Source organism: Molossus molossus, unplaced genomic scaffold (assembly GCF_014108415.1).
Source record: "Molossus molossus isolate mMolMol1 unplaced genomic scaffold, mMolMol1.p scaffold_m16_p_13, whole genome shotgun sequence".
NCBI classification, from domain to species: Eukaryota; Metazoa; Chordata; class Mammalia; order Chiroptera; family Molossidae; genus Molossus; species Molossus molossus.
Window position 1 is genome coordinate 83,176,398 of NW_023425348.1, and position 15,134 is coordinate 83,191,531.

The 15,134-nt window shown below is 52.6% G+C and overlaps 2 protein-coding genes across 3 annotated transcripts; one reads left to right on the forward strand and one right to left on the reverse strand.

The window, feature by feature from the left end:
• Positions 1 to 475: 475 nt before the first annotated feature.
• Positions 476 to 2,224, forward strand: FAM180B (family with sequence similarity 180 member B). 2 transcript variants are annotated; one of them, XM_036260095.1, is made up of 3 exons: positions 476 to 740; positions 1,548 to 1,618; positions 1,829 to 2,224. In XM_036260095.1, the coding sequence occupies exons 1-3, from the start codon at positions 476 to 478 to the stop codon at positions 2,222 to 2,224; spliced, it is 732 nt and encodes a 243-aa protein (XP_036115988.1). The 2 variants fall into 2 exon arrangements, with proteins under 2 accessions (XP_036115988.1, XP_036115989.1); XM_036260096.1 differs by lacking the exon at positions 1,548 to 1,618 and having other exon boundaries at positions 652 to 740; positions 1,794 to 2,224.
• Positions 2,225 to 3,846: 1,622 nt separating this feature from the next.
• Positions 3,847 to 7,986, reverse strand: C1QTNF4 (C1q and TNF related 4). The gene is made up of 2 exons (XM_036260133.1): positions 7,882 to 7,986; positions 3,847 to 4,961 (listed from the first exon to the last, which is right to left on the reverse strand). The coding sequence occupies exon 2, from the start codon at positions 4,954 to 4,956 to the stop codon at positions 3,982 to 3,984; it is 975 nt and encodes a 324-aa protein (XP_036116026.1). The 5' UTR covers positions 4,957 to 4,961; positions 7,882 to 7,986; the 3' UTR covers positions 3,847 to 3,981.
• Positions 7,987 to 15,134: the final 7,148 nt, after the last annotated feature.

Here is a 15,134-nt window from a genome sequence, read left to right on the forward strand (position 1 = left end):
TGGCCTGAGCCAAGAATGTTGTAAACAAGCAAAGGAGGTCCCAAGGCTGAGGCAAAAGACTCGACAGCTGCAGACCTGTCTTCCAGGGGGATAGGACTCCCTACCCTAGCTGGTCTGGCTGAGTGCCCGAGGTGGAAGTGCTTGGCTGTGCCTATCTGTGGGGCTGTCCAGTCAGTGCACCGTGCATTTGGAGGACTGGGCTTTGGAGCTGATGCTGTTGGCTGCTGAAGGGCTCCCTGGAGACTGGGCATTGGGAGTTGGGCTTAGCTGCAGGATGTTTTGAGTGTGAGCACAGATAGTAAGGTAGTATTACTGCCTGGGCTCTTTCCTACCTTTTGGGAGGGCCAAGCTCAAGCTGTTTGCTACCAAACACCTTTTTTCTATTAACTAAGCATCTGGCCCATCTGCTGAGTGCCTGTCAAGCAGGGAGCCAGGCTCCTACTGCCAACAACCAAGGATTCCACATTTCTTCCGGATGGAAAGAGCCCCTAGGAAGCCAGAGCCAGCCCCTCCCTGTTTCGCATTGGAGACTGACACGCAAAGCAGGGAACGCCTGAGCAGCCTGCAGTGGAAAGTTGGAGCCATGGTGTGTGGCAGGCGGATGCAGGAGGAGAGAGCAGCTGGGGAGAGTAGGATTCAGAGGACGTGGTGGGGCATGGCGGGGAAAAAGAAGTTCCTGGCTTGGCTAATGGTAGCCATTTGCCTCCTCCCTGGGATGACTACAACCCAGCACCATGAAGGTACCAGGGCTTCAGGGTTGGGTGGATGGGAGCCAAGGAAGGCTGCTGGCTAATAGTTGGTTGTATCTGAGCCTAGCAAGGCCTAGGAATTGTGGGCATGGTTGGTACCTGCTGACGCATGCTGCAGGGGTTAATGGCATGCACCCCAACCACAGAATTGGAAAGGTCCAGATGAAGTGAAAGGAGGTAGCCCTTGGTGCTGGCTCTGGAGAGCTAGACCTGGGCTTATTCAGGATGATGCCCAAAGCAGCACCCCTTTTTCTTCCCTGGGCTTGAAACAATCATTCCAATGGCCAGGCACACCCCGAGATGGGATGAAGGAAGCTGCAACAGACATCCTGCCTTGCCTGGCATCCCTGCCTTATGTACAATCACCACTAAGGAGTAAGGAAGGAGTGGGTTCTTCCCAAAGGGGTCCTCAGTCTTTGGGGAAGGTCACTAGCACTGTTTTAAGTTACACTGTCAACAGATGATGATAGAGAGGGGAAGTGGAAAGTAAAGTGTCTTATGACCATTGGCCTGGAGCTCTTGGCCAAGGAAACTGCGAAGTTCAAGGAGGAGTCCTGGACATTTGCCCAGATGGTATCTGGGTTTGGGATGATGATTTTGGGATCATAAGACCCATGCCTGGGGTGGCAAACGTCAATGTGCGTATGTGTGTAGGGGAAGGGGGCATGGAATGGCATTCCTGATGTTTTACAGCTATAACCTCTAGACACTCTTACCAGGCAGCTGAGGGGCACTTCTGGGAAGCTGGGTGTTTATGGTGGAGCTTGGCAGGGACCTGACTTCTCTTTGCTGCCCCAGGGCAGCCCATGGACAGCACCAGCGTGGGAGGTGGCCTGCAGGAGCCAGAGGCCCCGGAAGTGATGTTTGAGGTCTTTCCTCCAGCCTGGGACATGGGGAGGTGGGAGTATCCAGAGGTCCCTAAATCAGGGTTGGGAAGGGGGATGTCAAGTTGGGCCTGCTGGGGGAGGGGGACAACCCAGCATGGGACCTACTGCCTGCTTCTGGTCCCCCTGGCCCACTCTTGGTCCCTGCCCTGCCCCCCAGGGCCCAGCCCACTCCTCACACAGCTCCCCTTGCAGCTGCTCTGGGCTGGGCTGGAGCTGGATGTTATGGGGCAGCTGCACCTCCAGGACGAGGAACTGGCATCTACACGTCCAGGCCTCCGACTCAGGCTCCTCCTGCAGCACCATGTGCCCAGTGACTTGGAGGGTGCTGAGCAGCGGCTGCAGCAGTTCCAGGACCTGCGGAAGGGGCCTCCTCTTAGCCCTTGGGACTTTGAACATCTGCTCCTCACAGGCCTATCCTGTGTCTACCGGCTCCACAAGGCTATGGAGGCTGAGGAGAGGGGTCGCTGGGCCCAGGTCTTTGCCCTCCTGGCACAGGAAACACTCTGGGACCTGTGCAAAGGCTTCTGCCCCGAGGGCCAGCCTCCTTCTTTGGGACCCTGGGCCTCAATCCCTGACCCCTTCCCCTGACCCTCCCCTTTCACCCCACCAACCCCTCAATTCCCACCCCCAAGTCAGACCCATGCTGGGCAGGGGCTTCCATATAGCACCTGGTTCTTCCCACTGTGTTCAGTCTCTGGGCTTGGAGCTTGCATCCTGGACCCATGTTTACCTCTCCCCCATCTTCTTCCCCGGGCCCTGATAGGCTAAGAGCCTGAATTCTGGGTCCCAGGCAGCAGGTACAGAACTAAAGGCCGGATTTGCAGGCAGTGCGTGTGTGTGTATGTTGGGGTCAGGGTTGAAAAGTGTGTTTTAAGAGATGCTGAAATGGCCCTGGCCGGTTTGGCTCAGCGGTTAGAGCATCGGCCTGTGGTCTGGAGAGACCCGGGTTCGGTTCCCGCTAAGGGCACGTACCTTGGTTGCAGTTTGTCCCCAGCCCTGGTTGGGTCGTGTGGGTGGCAACCACTCGATGTGTCGCTTTCACATCGATGTTTCTCTCTCTCTCTCTCCCTCTTACTCTATCTGAACAAAATATCGAAAAATGTCCTCGGGTGAGGATAAAAAAAAAAAAAAAAAAGAGATGCTGAAATGGCCCTGGTCAGTTTTGCTCAGAGGTTAGAGCATCGGCCCGTGGACCAACGAGTCGCGAGTTCAATTCAGTCCAAGGGCACGTACCTTGGTTGCGGTTCATCCCCAGCCCAGGTCGGGTGGTGCAGGAGGCAACCAGTTGATGTGGCTCTATCACATCAATTCTTCTTTCTATCTCTCCCTTCCTCCCACTCTATTTAATGATAATTGGAAAAGTATCCTAAAAAAAGAGATGCTGAAATGAAAGGGAAGCTGCCCCTAAGTAAGGCCAAGTCTGACCCTTCAAACCCTATCCTGGCAGTCCACAAGAGGTCCTGTGGAATCTAACAGGAGCCTTCTAAGTGCTCAGCACCCCCAGTCCTTATTTAGATACCCCTTTAAGGCCAACCACAGCTCTTGGGGTCCCGGAACCTCCAAGTTCCCCATTTGGGCTGGGAGAATAGACTGGACATTTCCAGTTTTGTCTTTTGGACAAGGGAAGGGAAGCAGCTGGAGGGAGGATGTTTTTTGGTCCATCTCAACAAGGCTCAGAAGAACACCGCAGAGGATAGAGTGAGGCTGGGAGAGGATGGACAGAGACAAGCGGAGGCTGGCAGGTGGAGTCTCTGAGCCTGCGTAGCTCATCCTAGAAACTGTTCTAGCCTCCCGGATCCTTCCGTCTCAGAGCAAATCGCCCTCCTAATCCTGGGCAGGGAGGAGCTGGGGCAACCAGGGACCCACTGCTTATCCCGTTCACATGCCCTACGGCAAAAAGGAATGTGCTTTTCCTTGAATCCCACACCCCCAGGGAGGTAGCAGGGCGCTGCCTTGTCACAAAAAGGACTCAGTCGTCAGCGCCTCCGAGAACGGCATCGAAGGCCATAGAGTCAGGGACCTGACTGGGAGGACAGGAACGGGAGGCCCACACGGCTCAGGTCTGTAGGGCTCAATCAAATGCCCATCTCCTCACCCTCCCAGGGCCTGACCGAACCTTGCCCGCTGATCTCCGACCCTCTCCCGCGCCTACAGTCGTCCCTTCCCGCCCGCCCCGGACAAAATGGTCGCAGTCAAGACAGAGGACAGGACCCGGGCCAGGGCGCCGGCGCGGGCCCACTTTATTGGCAGTCAGACGCGCTGGGCGGGCCGTCATGCTCGCGCCGTGGAGTTCGGCCTGGGCTCGGCTCGGCATGCACGCCCTCGGGCCCCTCTCCGGGCGGCGCTCAGAGCTCCAGGGGCCCGGGGCCCGGCGGCCCGGCAGGGGCGAGGTCGGGGTACACCAGGAAGCCGGAGAAGGTGATGTACTTGCCGTGGTTGCTGTAGGCGCCGTAGCCCTCGTGGTCGTGGCTGAGCAGCCACACGGCGTCGCCGCGCCGCAGCGCCAGCATCACGCTCTGGCTCTGCATCTCGCGGCGCCGCGACGCGCCGTCGTCGTAAATCATGGCCTGCACCTCGTCGCGATTCTTCATCAGCTTCACCGACAGCGTCTTCCGCGGCAGCTTGCCTAGCGTGAAGGAGAAGAAGTAGGCGCCGGGCAGGCGGCAGCGGAACACGCCGGCCGCCGCGTCGAAGTCGCCGCCGATGTTGACCAGCTCGGTGTCGAAGGCCAGCGGCCGGTGTCGCGGCCCTTGGCCCGCGTCCGAGCCCACCAGGCTGCGCGTGCGCGCCGCCGAGAAGGCCGAGCGTGGCTCGGGGCGCGCGCGCGGGCCGCGCGCAGGCGCGTCAGCGTCGGCGTACACCAGGTAGCCGCTGAAGGTGGTGCCGGGCGCGCCCAGCGCGTACTGCGGGGCGCCGTGCAGCCGCAGCCACACCGTGTCGCCGTAGTCGAGCTGCAGCATGGCGCTCTGGCTGGCCGCGCGCCGCGCCCCGGGCCGCCGCTGCTCGTCGAAGGCTAGCGCCTGCACTTCGTCGCGGTTGCGCACCAGCATCACCGACAGGCTCTTGTGCGGGGCCTTGCCGGCGGTGAAAGAGAAGAAGTAGGCGCCGGGCACGCGGCAGCGGAACTGGCCGGTGGCTGCGTCGAAGTCGCCCCCGATGTTCACGTACACCTTGTCGAAGGTCACTGCCATCTCCGACGTGCCCTCCAGAGGAGTGGTGCGTGCCGCTGAGAAGGCCGACCGCAGCTCCGTGGTGCCAGGAGCCGGGCCCAGTGCCCAGGAGGCTACCGGGCCCAGCAGGCCCAGCAGGAGTGGCAGCATGGCGCCTGGGAAGGGAGGCAGAAAGTGAAGGAGAGGAGGGCTGGGCGGGGGCCACCTCCAAATTCCCAGAGCTCTGGGACCAGGAGAGGGATTCTCTTCCCACCCTTGACCCATAACTAGGCCTCCGCTTCCTGTACACATGGACCAGATCAGTGATTTGCAGACTTCAGCAGTCCTCGTGTAGAGCTTGTTCACATTGCTGAGCCCCATCTCCAGGATTTCCATTTAGCAGGTCTAGAATGAGGCCTGAAAATTTTTATTTCTAACGAATTCCCGGATAATGCAGATGCTACTGGTCCAGGAACCACACTTTGGGAACCATCAGATTAGGCTAGTGAGTCTTAAAGCTTTTTTGTTGTTGTAAGCACCGGAACCCCTTCCTCACGTGAAAGCTCGCACACATACAACACAGATACAGCAGAAATGCTCTGTTTGGAGGGGCCTATAACCCTGTCTGCTGGGCTTACCCCATCCCCTTCCCTTGGCACCCAGGGGCCCTGGGTACACAGAAAGTGGGCAGGGGGTCTCTGAGTTTCCTTCAGCCACTGGATTGCTGCATTTTCCTGTGGCTATTCTGTGGTCCTTGGCTTGCCTCTCAGGCTCTGGCTCACTGTACTGACGTCCTCCATGATGGCCATTGTTTCAGCCCCCATCTGGGCAGGAAAGGAACTAGCTAGCTACTCCCTGACCCCTTTCCTGGCTCTGACCCACTCAGGGGTCAGCTTCTACAATGGACCTCTGGACTCCCCAGGGGCCCTTCTTGCACTAAATAGGCCAGAACAGTTTGGCTTTGAGATAGTCCCCCCCCCCCCCCTAAATTAGAGTAAGTGAAAGTGACTCCTTCCTCTGGGCTGGGGGGCTAGTCATTGAAGGGAAGGAGAGAGCCAGGAGCTGCTGGGAACAGAGAGAGAGAGCAATAATTCCAGCAGGCCTTTGACAATATTGTCAGCAGCTTTGTTCCTCAGTGGTGGAGTGGAGGGGACAGACAGTTAATCCTGGGCTTGGGTCCTGGCTCTACCACTTACAAGCTGTGAAACCTTAGGCAAGTTCCTTAACTTCTCTGGGCATGCTTCCTCTGTGTAAATGGGGAGGAAACCTCTCACAAGCTGACTGTGAGGATGCTCTGAGATAATAGGTGTGAACACAGTTTGTGAATGGCTGTGCCACCCAGGTGTATAGATGCTTCTGCTCTTGGCCTTGAGAAAAGCAATCTGATCAAATTCTTGACATAAGGGACTCAGTAACTCCTACTCCTGGGAGCTTGGTGAAGGCACTGCTTAACTCAAAGGAGTCACTCTCCGATCGTGTGATTCCATCAGCTTCCTAGTAGGCATAGGCTTTGGGGGTTGAATACCCAAAGGCCTTGAAGTGGAGACAAAGCAGGACAGAAAATGAGCTGCCAACAGCCTAGGATGTGGGCTTCCATAGGCAATATCCTGGAAAAGTGCAGGGGACCTGCCGAGAAGGGTTGCCAGGTGCAGATGTGACCTACACATCAAGAAGATTCACCTGAAGGTAGGTGGGCACTGGAATCTAGCACCCATTACACTTGCCCAAATGTGTGGGGCAGCTTCATCTGGGGAAAAGTGTGCCTTTTCCTAATTCTCATCATAAAGACCCCCAAGTCCCTAGCCCAGCTGAGCACTCTCCCTCCAGAGAAGGTACCTTTCCTAATTCCTACAAAAGCCTCCATGGGCTAGTCATTACCGTTGGTGGGAGAGAGGGAGGGAGGCAGGATGGAGCCCATCTGCCTTTGCAGCGATGAAGACTGCACCTCACGAGTCTCAGTGCATTCCCTTTTACAAAACTCTTTGGAAACAATTGGGCTCATGGCAAACCTGGGAGAAAGGTGGGTCCTCTCCCACTTTATAGATGAGAAAAGCCGAAACCCAACAAGAGAAAGTGTTCTGGACCAAGATCACCATGGAGCACTGAGGCAGGCCTTGAACCCGGGTCTTTTGACTCCAAATTCAGAATGCCCTCCTCTCAGCCACCTTTCCCTTTTAGGCACAGATATTTCCAGGCATTCTGACCTCGGCCTCAGTTTCCCTTTTTGCAAAAATAGGAGGGGAGACTAATGGAGTGAGTTTTGGCATGGGGGTGGTGAAGAAGAAAGCAAGCAAAACCAAATAAAACCAAACAAAAACTCGAGCGTTTTGCCTTCTGAAAGTATGGGAACATCTGAGCTCTTCCTGACCCTGCTGCTCTCTTAGCTGTCCTCCCCAGGAACCTGCCCACCCTGCCCAGCAAGCTCACTGCGGAGTCAGGGGCACCCGCCAGCGCCAGAGGGTCCAGTACCCCACCGCCATTTCACCCACCACTGCCCAGTTCCCAGATGCCTAGATCCCTGCCCTTCCCTGAGCAGGTCAGAGGTGGGAGGGTGTCCGGTGGGCATCATAGCTGCAGGGAAGGAAATGATTGTTCCTAGCTCTGTCCAGGTGGAGCTCAAAATAGTCATCTTCAAAGAGAAAAAACTGGGACACAGATAAGTGGGCAGACCCAGAGCCCCAAGAACCTATGGGGGAGGTGCAGAGATGTCAGGCTGAGGGGATCTCGGAGCCCCTCTCCCTGCCCAACCCCACTCCTCGCCCAACCCCACTTCCCTTAACCCCCCCAGAACCCCCTCCCCCCGCCTTGAAAGCCCCTCATGCTCCCAATGAGTCCCCCTTTCACAGAAACCAATTAATGATTTCTCACGAAGATAAATAATCCCTCAGAGAGGGGTACCCCAGGCCCCCTCCCCGCAGACCCTCCTTTATCCATCCCTTCAGAGAAAAAGCCCTTGAGCCTCTTCCACGGAAAAAGCTCCCAGGTCCCTCCTTTCAGGGAATCAGGACCCGATTTCCCCGCGCCTTCCCCGCCCCCGCTCCCAATAAAGGAGAAACCTTGCCCCCACCACCACCCCTGCCCCGGAGCTGCCCTCACCTGGCTGGGGACGGCGGTCCGGTTGGGTTCACTCCGAACCCGCGATCCGGCTCGGGTTCTGGGCTCCGGGCTGCGCACTGACTGCCCGCGCTGCGGCGGGAGGAGCCGGGCGGGCGGCGGGGGCTCGGTCGCTTCTCCCGGGCCCGAGGCGGCGGCGGCGGGAGCTGGGACCCCCAGGTGGGCGCGGGGCAGCGAGGGGAAGAGGACAGCCAGAGAGCGAGGCGAGCAGACCAGCGGGAGGAGAGGAAGGGGAGAGGCGGAAAGGGGAGAGCGGGGCGGAGAACGAGGGAGGGGCGCGCCGGGGGAGGGGAGCCGGCCGAGGGCCTAGGGGCACGGCACCGAGGAGGCCCCTGCGCGGGCTGCGCTAACCCCTGGGCCCTTCCTCATGCGTGACCTTCCTGGAGCTTGCTTCATCCCTCAGGGTCCAGCGTGCAGGCATCACAAATCCAAGTTAGCAGATGGGGAAACTGAGGCCTGAGGCAGAGGCCAAACTGAGGGTGGCCCAGGGCACTCTATAGACCATCCTCCTCCCTGGTTTGAGGGGAGGGGACTGGAGCAGGACAAAGAGACGGGACTAGCTTCTGGGCTGCGAGGATAGTGGAAGATGAGATTTTGGCGGGGACAGATGTCCAGGTTGACTGGCATTGAGGGAGGGGATTTGAGGGAAGAGAAGGATAAATGGGTCAATGTCACCAGTATAGGAAGGGCTTAAGTGACCTAATATTTCTTCCTCACCTCCAAATCTGAACATGCCCACAGTTGGTTAGAAAGGAAGGAGGAAGACAAAGCTTCCAGACCTCACAGGGTCAGTTCTGGAACCCCTGGGGAGGGGGTGAGGAAGGAGGGAGTCCCTGGGGCAGAATTGAATTTTAGCTGCATAGGCTGCTTGTCAGCACCTGAGAAGGGAGAGCAAGGGGAGGACTTGAAAGGCCTGTTTGAAGAGGGACACTGACCGCCTGTCCGTCTGGGGCCAGGGTAGCAGGATCCAGCTGGACAGCTGGGCTGGGCACGTCAGTACTCATCAGAGGCCCTTCCCAAGACCACACTCTGGGCTTTGACTCCACTGAAGGGAGCTAGTGTGGAGGTACCGACCTGCCTGGCACTCAGTAGACTGAGTACATGGCTTCTGAGAGCCCCACTCTGGGGTGCCAGTTGCTGGTGCCCTCTGTTTGACCCAGTTGACTGGGGCGGGAGGCCTGGGCTCCAGTCCTGGCTCTGCCACAGACCCTTTGTATGGTCCATGGGAAGTTATTGAGAGAGAAAATGCTTTACAGGGACCGACTCAACTGGGAGGCCACTCTCTTTGCCCTCTCCCCTCCTCTTGGAATACACACGAAGGCTGGTGCCAGCTGCCAGCGAGGGCCAGGAGACAACAGTGCAGTGTCCAGGGCAATGTTAGGTAGGTGCTCAGAAGCTCAGATGAGTAAGACCCGGAGACCCTGCCCTAAAGGATCTCATCATTTAGCAGGAGCAGCTGGATGTGGACATAAAGAACCACAACAGGTAGAAAGGTGATCAGTGTCAGGAGAGCACTGCAAAGTGCTATGAGATATGAGAGCTCAGGGAGGGAGACATTCCACCAGGGGGACCAGGAAGGGGTCACAGAGCAGGCCACTTCCAAATAATGGTGAGGATCTGACCTAGCAAGATGGAGGAGTGAGGGGGTGGGATCCAGTCAAAGGTAAGACTATGAACCAAGGGTGGATGGAGGTGGCATAGTGGGGGCTTGGGGAGGGAACAGGATGCTCAGTTCAGGAGGGAAGGTTTTTCCAGGCATGTTATGACAGGTAAGGTGTGTGGGGTTTAAATGCCCAGCTAAGGAGCTTGGTTTATCCTGCAGCAGAGGGGAGAGCACTCAGAGATGTGTTGTAAGACCACTCTGGCTGCAGAGTGAAGGACAGACAGGAGACAGAAGAGTGGAGAGGCAGGGAGAAAATACTCAAAAGTGTTCGGGTGGATCTGAACTACTGGCTAGTAAGAAAGGGAAAGGCAAGAGACAGATGGGGGAGAGACTGAGAAGAGAGACACAGAGATTGACAGAGTGCTGCACAAACACAATTTAATTAGCTTCCTGGTTTGCCAGGGGATTACAGGGGAATTAGCAGAGCTCAGAGTCTAGGGACCTTGCTGGGAGTTGAAGGGAAGTTAATGAGAAAGACAACAACATGCCCCAGGGAGAAATGAAAGAAGAGGAATCCTTAGCAAAGCAGAGATGCCGGCAGGAGAAACAGATGTCAGGGTGCTGAGCTTCTGTCTTCCTCTGAGATTTCAGACCTCCAGGGGAGTAAACGTTTATAGCTCCTGGGTGGGCTCCTGGCCTGATTTGCAGGGTTCCAATTCCTCTGAGTACTTGGTGAAAGATCTGGGAGAGGGGGAGCCGGGAGTGGCTTCAAGGATCAGGTCCCTTGGCCCTTTCCCAGAGGGGAACTGAACACTCCCCCTCCTTTCTCTCCTTTTTGCAGACGGAAAGGTTGAGGCCAGGGATGGGAGGTGATATGACTGCATATGACCAGAAATGACTGTTGTGTTAAATCAGTTACTTTTGGGTCACTGCAGCAACAGATAGTTGGACCACTGGGAGAACCAGACCTGCTCAAAACTGGGGCGAAGATGCAGGATAGTCACTGAGTCTCTACCCAAACGCAGGCTCATTCCCTGAGCTATTGTTGCAAGTTCTTCTTGACTCGTGGTGGCTGAGGAGACTGGAGGGACAAGTAACTCCAGATGGGCAGAAGACCCATATTTTGATTTCTTTTTTCTTTATTGATATTAGAGAGAGAGAGGAAGGGAGAGGGAGAGAGAGATAGAAACATCGATGAGGGAGAACATTGATTGGCCACCTCTCACATGTCCCCCCACTGGGGATTTGGCCCACAACCTGGGCATGTGCCCTGACCAGGAATCGAACCAGTGACCTCTTGGTGCATGGGTCGACACTCAACCACTGCACCACACTGGCCGGGCATCCAAATTTTGTACATTTTGCCATGGAGTGCTGTGTGTAGACACCCTGATTGGCACTTCCTTGGGGGTAAGCGTGAGCTTTTCCATTAAGGAGGCTGGGAAGAGACCCACTCTTCCGTGGCAGTGGCCCTGGCAGAAGACAGTGGTTAGGTCTCCATGGCCCGCAGGAGCCCCAGAGAGTGACAGTCACTGGAAAAGAGGAAGGGAGAGAAGAAAGGAAGGGTATGTCCTACCAAGGTGGGTGAGAGAGAGAATCCCTGTGGCATTTTGATCCCTGTTTCTGACAATGAAGAATGTCCTTTGATAACAGGCACTGCATTCAGAATGGTAGGGGTGTATGTGTGTGTGGGGGTGGGGTAATAACTCTGCTTATGTTTAACCCAGTGCAGTGCCAACCAGTGGGTGGGTCAGCAGAGTCCTGAGTGATTGGGGGAGATAGGTTGGGATGAAAACATAATCCTCGTCTGGCCGGTGTGGCTCAGTGGTTGAGCGTCGACCCATGCACCAAGAGGTCGCCGGTTTGATTCCCGGTCAGGGCACATGTCCAGGTTGTGGGCCCGATCCCCAGTGGGGGGCATGCAGGAGGTGGCCAGTAGATGTTCTCTCTCATTGAAGTTTCTATATTTCTCATCCTTCTCCCTTCCTCTCTCTCTAAAAATCAATAAAGAAAAAAAATTTAAAAATATAAAAAAAGAAAACATAATCCTCAACTCAGCTGAGTAGTTGTTGTAGAAAAAGGGAAGGAGACAGGGAGCGGCCTGGACGGCAAATAGCAAGTTATCATTGCCACCTCAGTTCTTTAAAGTAGTCATAATAAAAACCATTGGCAAAATGCAACAAGAGCATTAGGAAAATAAATTAATTCCAAGCGGAGGGATCCAACAAGGATGCATGAAGGAAGTGACACCTGAAGGAAACCATGGAGGCTGCACTAGATCTGACAGGTAACAGAGACGGGAAGAGCATTTTGGGAGAGAGGACCAGGGAACAGCGACATTCCCCTAGGAGGCAACAGAGTCTCGGTGAAGAGCAGTGACTGGCATCAGGCTGCTTTAGTTTGAATCCCAGTTCCACCCCTAATTGCATGACCTCAGTTTCCCCACATGTAAAATGGGGAGAGGAAAAGTATCTATGCCTCACTGGCTTGGCGCAACATCGAAAAACATACTTGAGATAAAGCACTTGGCGCAGGGCCTGGCATATCATAAGCACCCAGGATGTGCTATTACTATTGCTTGGTGTGTATGAAAAATGAATAATCACCTTGGTTTGGCTGATGTCTGAAATCCAGGGGTGCTGCCAGGAGACAGGTTCAGAAAAATGGGTTTTGAATCGGATCATGTAGGATTCTAAGTGCCAGGCTAAGCTTTCTAGACTTTATTCTGGATCTCAGTCCTGTCTGACCTAACTCCTTTCATAACAACTATTTTGTAATGCCTCCTTTCTTATACCAAAATGAAATTCATAGAAAATGAATGACCTATATATTCAAAAATCAGTATAATGCTCTAAGTGTGAAATAAAGGGGAAATGAAAGGGAAGTAATTTTAATAAAAGAATCTGTTTTTGATATGTAAATATTTGGGCATTGCTACACTAGAAAAAAAACGAATAGAGAAGTTGGATGTTTATACTTCTATGGAAAATTGCAAGTGCAGTAGCTACAAACACAGGCTGATACCAAGTGTGCAAGCGGGACCCCAATAGGAACACTGATGTCTGAAATAGTGAATGACTCATTTTGAAGTTCCAAACAAAAACACTACAATCCTTCCTCAATTTACAGGGAAGCTGCATTCTTGGGAAATTCAGTGTACATTAAAACCTTGCAAAAAATTGTTTGCATGTAAAACCAAAGTTAAGTTCTGTTTTTTTCACCTACATGGCTATTGTGAGAAATGAAAGCTAATGAATGTTTCACTTAATGGTCCTAAACGTTATAAGACATCTAGCATCCCTGGCCCTTGCCTACTGTCCCTCAATCATTGTGATGACCAAAAATGCCCTCCTACATTTCCCAACTACCCCCACCTCCTGCTCTGGGCAACATGGAATTAGGAAGGGGTGTGCTCTCTTCTGGCCTTTGTATCATGTGAGAAGATGATACTTGGAGCTACTGCCACCATCTTGCAACCATGTAGGGGAAAGTGTGAGGACAAAAGCTAATACAAACACTGGGGATGGCAGAATGGACAGATGGCAAGGCTCAGGATCCTTGATGGCATCACTCAGCCACGGAGTGAACACACCCTGGACGACTTCCCCTGCCCATGAAACTCTTATTACGAGAGATGCTAAATCCACTTCTCAGTTGAGCCATTTTGAATTGAGTCCTCTGTTTCTTGTAGTTAAAAGCACTCTTAACTTTGACAAGTTATGTGCCCCTCTCTGCGTCTTGGTGTCTTCATCTGTACATTGAGAAGATTTCGTAATCCAGGGCCTGTGGTTCTATGCAGGGAAAATGTGGAGGACTCAGCGACTAGGATGGAAAGGGGAGGGAAGGAGCTGGAAGACTCAAAAGCTGATTCCACCTCTCACGCTGGGTATCTGGGAGGAAGGTGGAGGAGTGAAGACAACTAGGGTAAGATGTTGCCTAGTTCCACTTTGGGCAGTTGGCTCACACTAAATTTAGGGGATGGAAAATTAGACCTAAAACCCTGGCCGGTTTGGCTCATCGGTTAGAGCGTCGGCCTATGAACCAGAGAGTCCCGGGTTTAGTTCCCACTAAGGGCGCGTACCTCGGTTTCGGTTCATCCCCACCCCGGTTGGGGTTGTGCAGGAAGCAGCCACTCAATGTGTCTCTCTCACATCGATGTTTCTTTATCTCTCTCTCCCTCCTGCTGTATCTGAAGATAAATGCAAAAATGTCCTTGGGTGAGGAATAAAAAAAAAAAGAAAGAAAGAAAGAAAAATTAGACCTATGTAGCATTATCTTAACTGGCTAAAAATTCTAATCACACAGGAAAAGATTGATGGATAAACACCAAAATATTTAGTTACTTATGGTAGGTTCAGGGATGATTTTTTTTCTCTGTATAAATTTTCCTATTTCCCAAACTTTCTACAACAAATATTTAATGCTTTAATTTCAAAAGTAGTTTAAAATACGAATAAAAACTATAATATAATTTCTTTCAAATGTATCAAAAGAAGTAGACCAGCCCTGGCCGCTTTGGCTCAGCGGTTGGAGCGTCGGCCTGCAGTCCAGAGAGACTAAGGTTCGGTTCCTGCTAAGGGTGAGTACCTCGGTTGCAGTTTGTCCCCGGCCCTGGTTGGTCGTGCGGGTGGCAGCCACTCGATGTGTCCCTTTCACATAGATGTTTTTTTCTCTCTCTCTTTCTCTCTCCCACACTGCCTGAACAAAAAAAGGAAAAATATCCTCGGGTGAGGATTAAAAAAAAAAGTAGATCAATGGAACAGACTATAAAATCCAGTATTAGATCCAAATACGTATTGAAACGAATATTATAAAAATGGAATTTTAAATCAGAGGAGAAAAGATACATAACTTAGTAAATTGTTTGGGAACAACTAGGCAGCCATCTGAAAAAATATTAAGTTGGATCCATACACCATGCCTTATACCAAAGCAAATTCCAAAGGGATCACATATTTAAATGTAAAAAAAAAACCTAAAAGAAATCAAATGATGATTTTTAAACATTTTCAGAGTGAGGAAAAACTTTGAACTATATAACATATATTCCAGAATTCACAAAAAAATGATGGATATATTTCACTACAGCTTAAAAGGAAAACATGGTGCCCTGGCCAGTGTGACTCAGCTGGTTGGGCCTCGTCTGGTGCCCTGAAAGGCTGCCAGTTTGGTTCACAGGAGGCAGCTGATCAATGTTACTCTCTCACATCGATGTTTCTCTCTCTCTCCCTTTCTTTCTCTCTAAAAATCAATTCTCTTTAAAATCTTAAAAAAAAAAAAAAAAGGAAAGGAAAACATGGCAGAATTGCTAGAAATAAAATCAAAAGACAAACTACAAACTGGAAAATATATTTGTAACTCATATCACAAAATTTCTTTAATATAAAAAGAACTCTAAGAAAAAGACAACTCAGTAGAAAAATGGGTAAAGGATATAAAAAAGAAAATACAAGTCTTAGCATAAGAAAATTAAAGTACAATGCCCCCCCCTTTTTTTTTTACCTCAGGCTGTCAAAAGCAATAAGATTTACAACATAATCTGTTGGCGGGAAGTTGGAAAAACAGACATTCATACATTGTTAGTGGACACAACTGAGCAACTGGACAGTATGTACCAAATTAAAAATGTGCG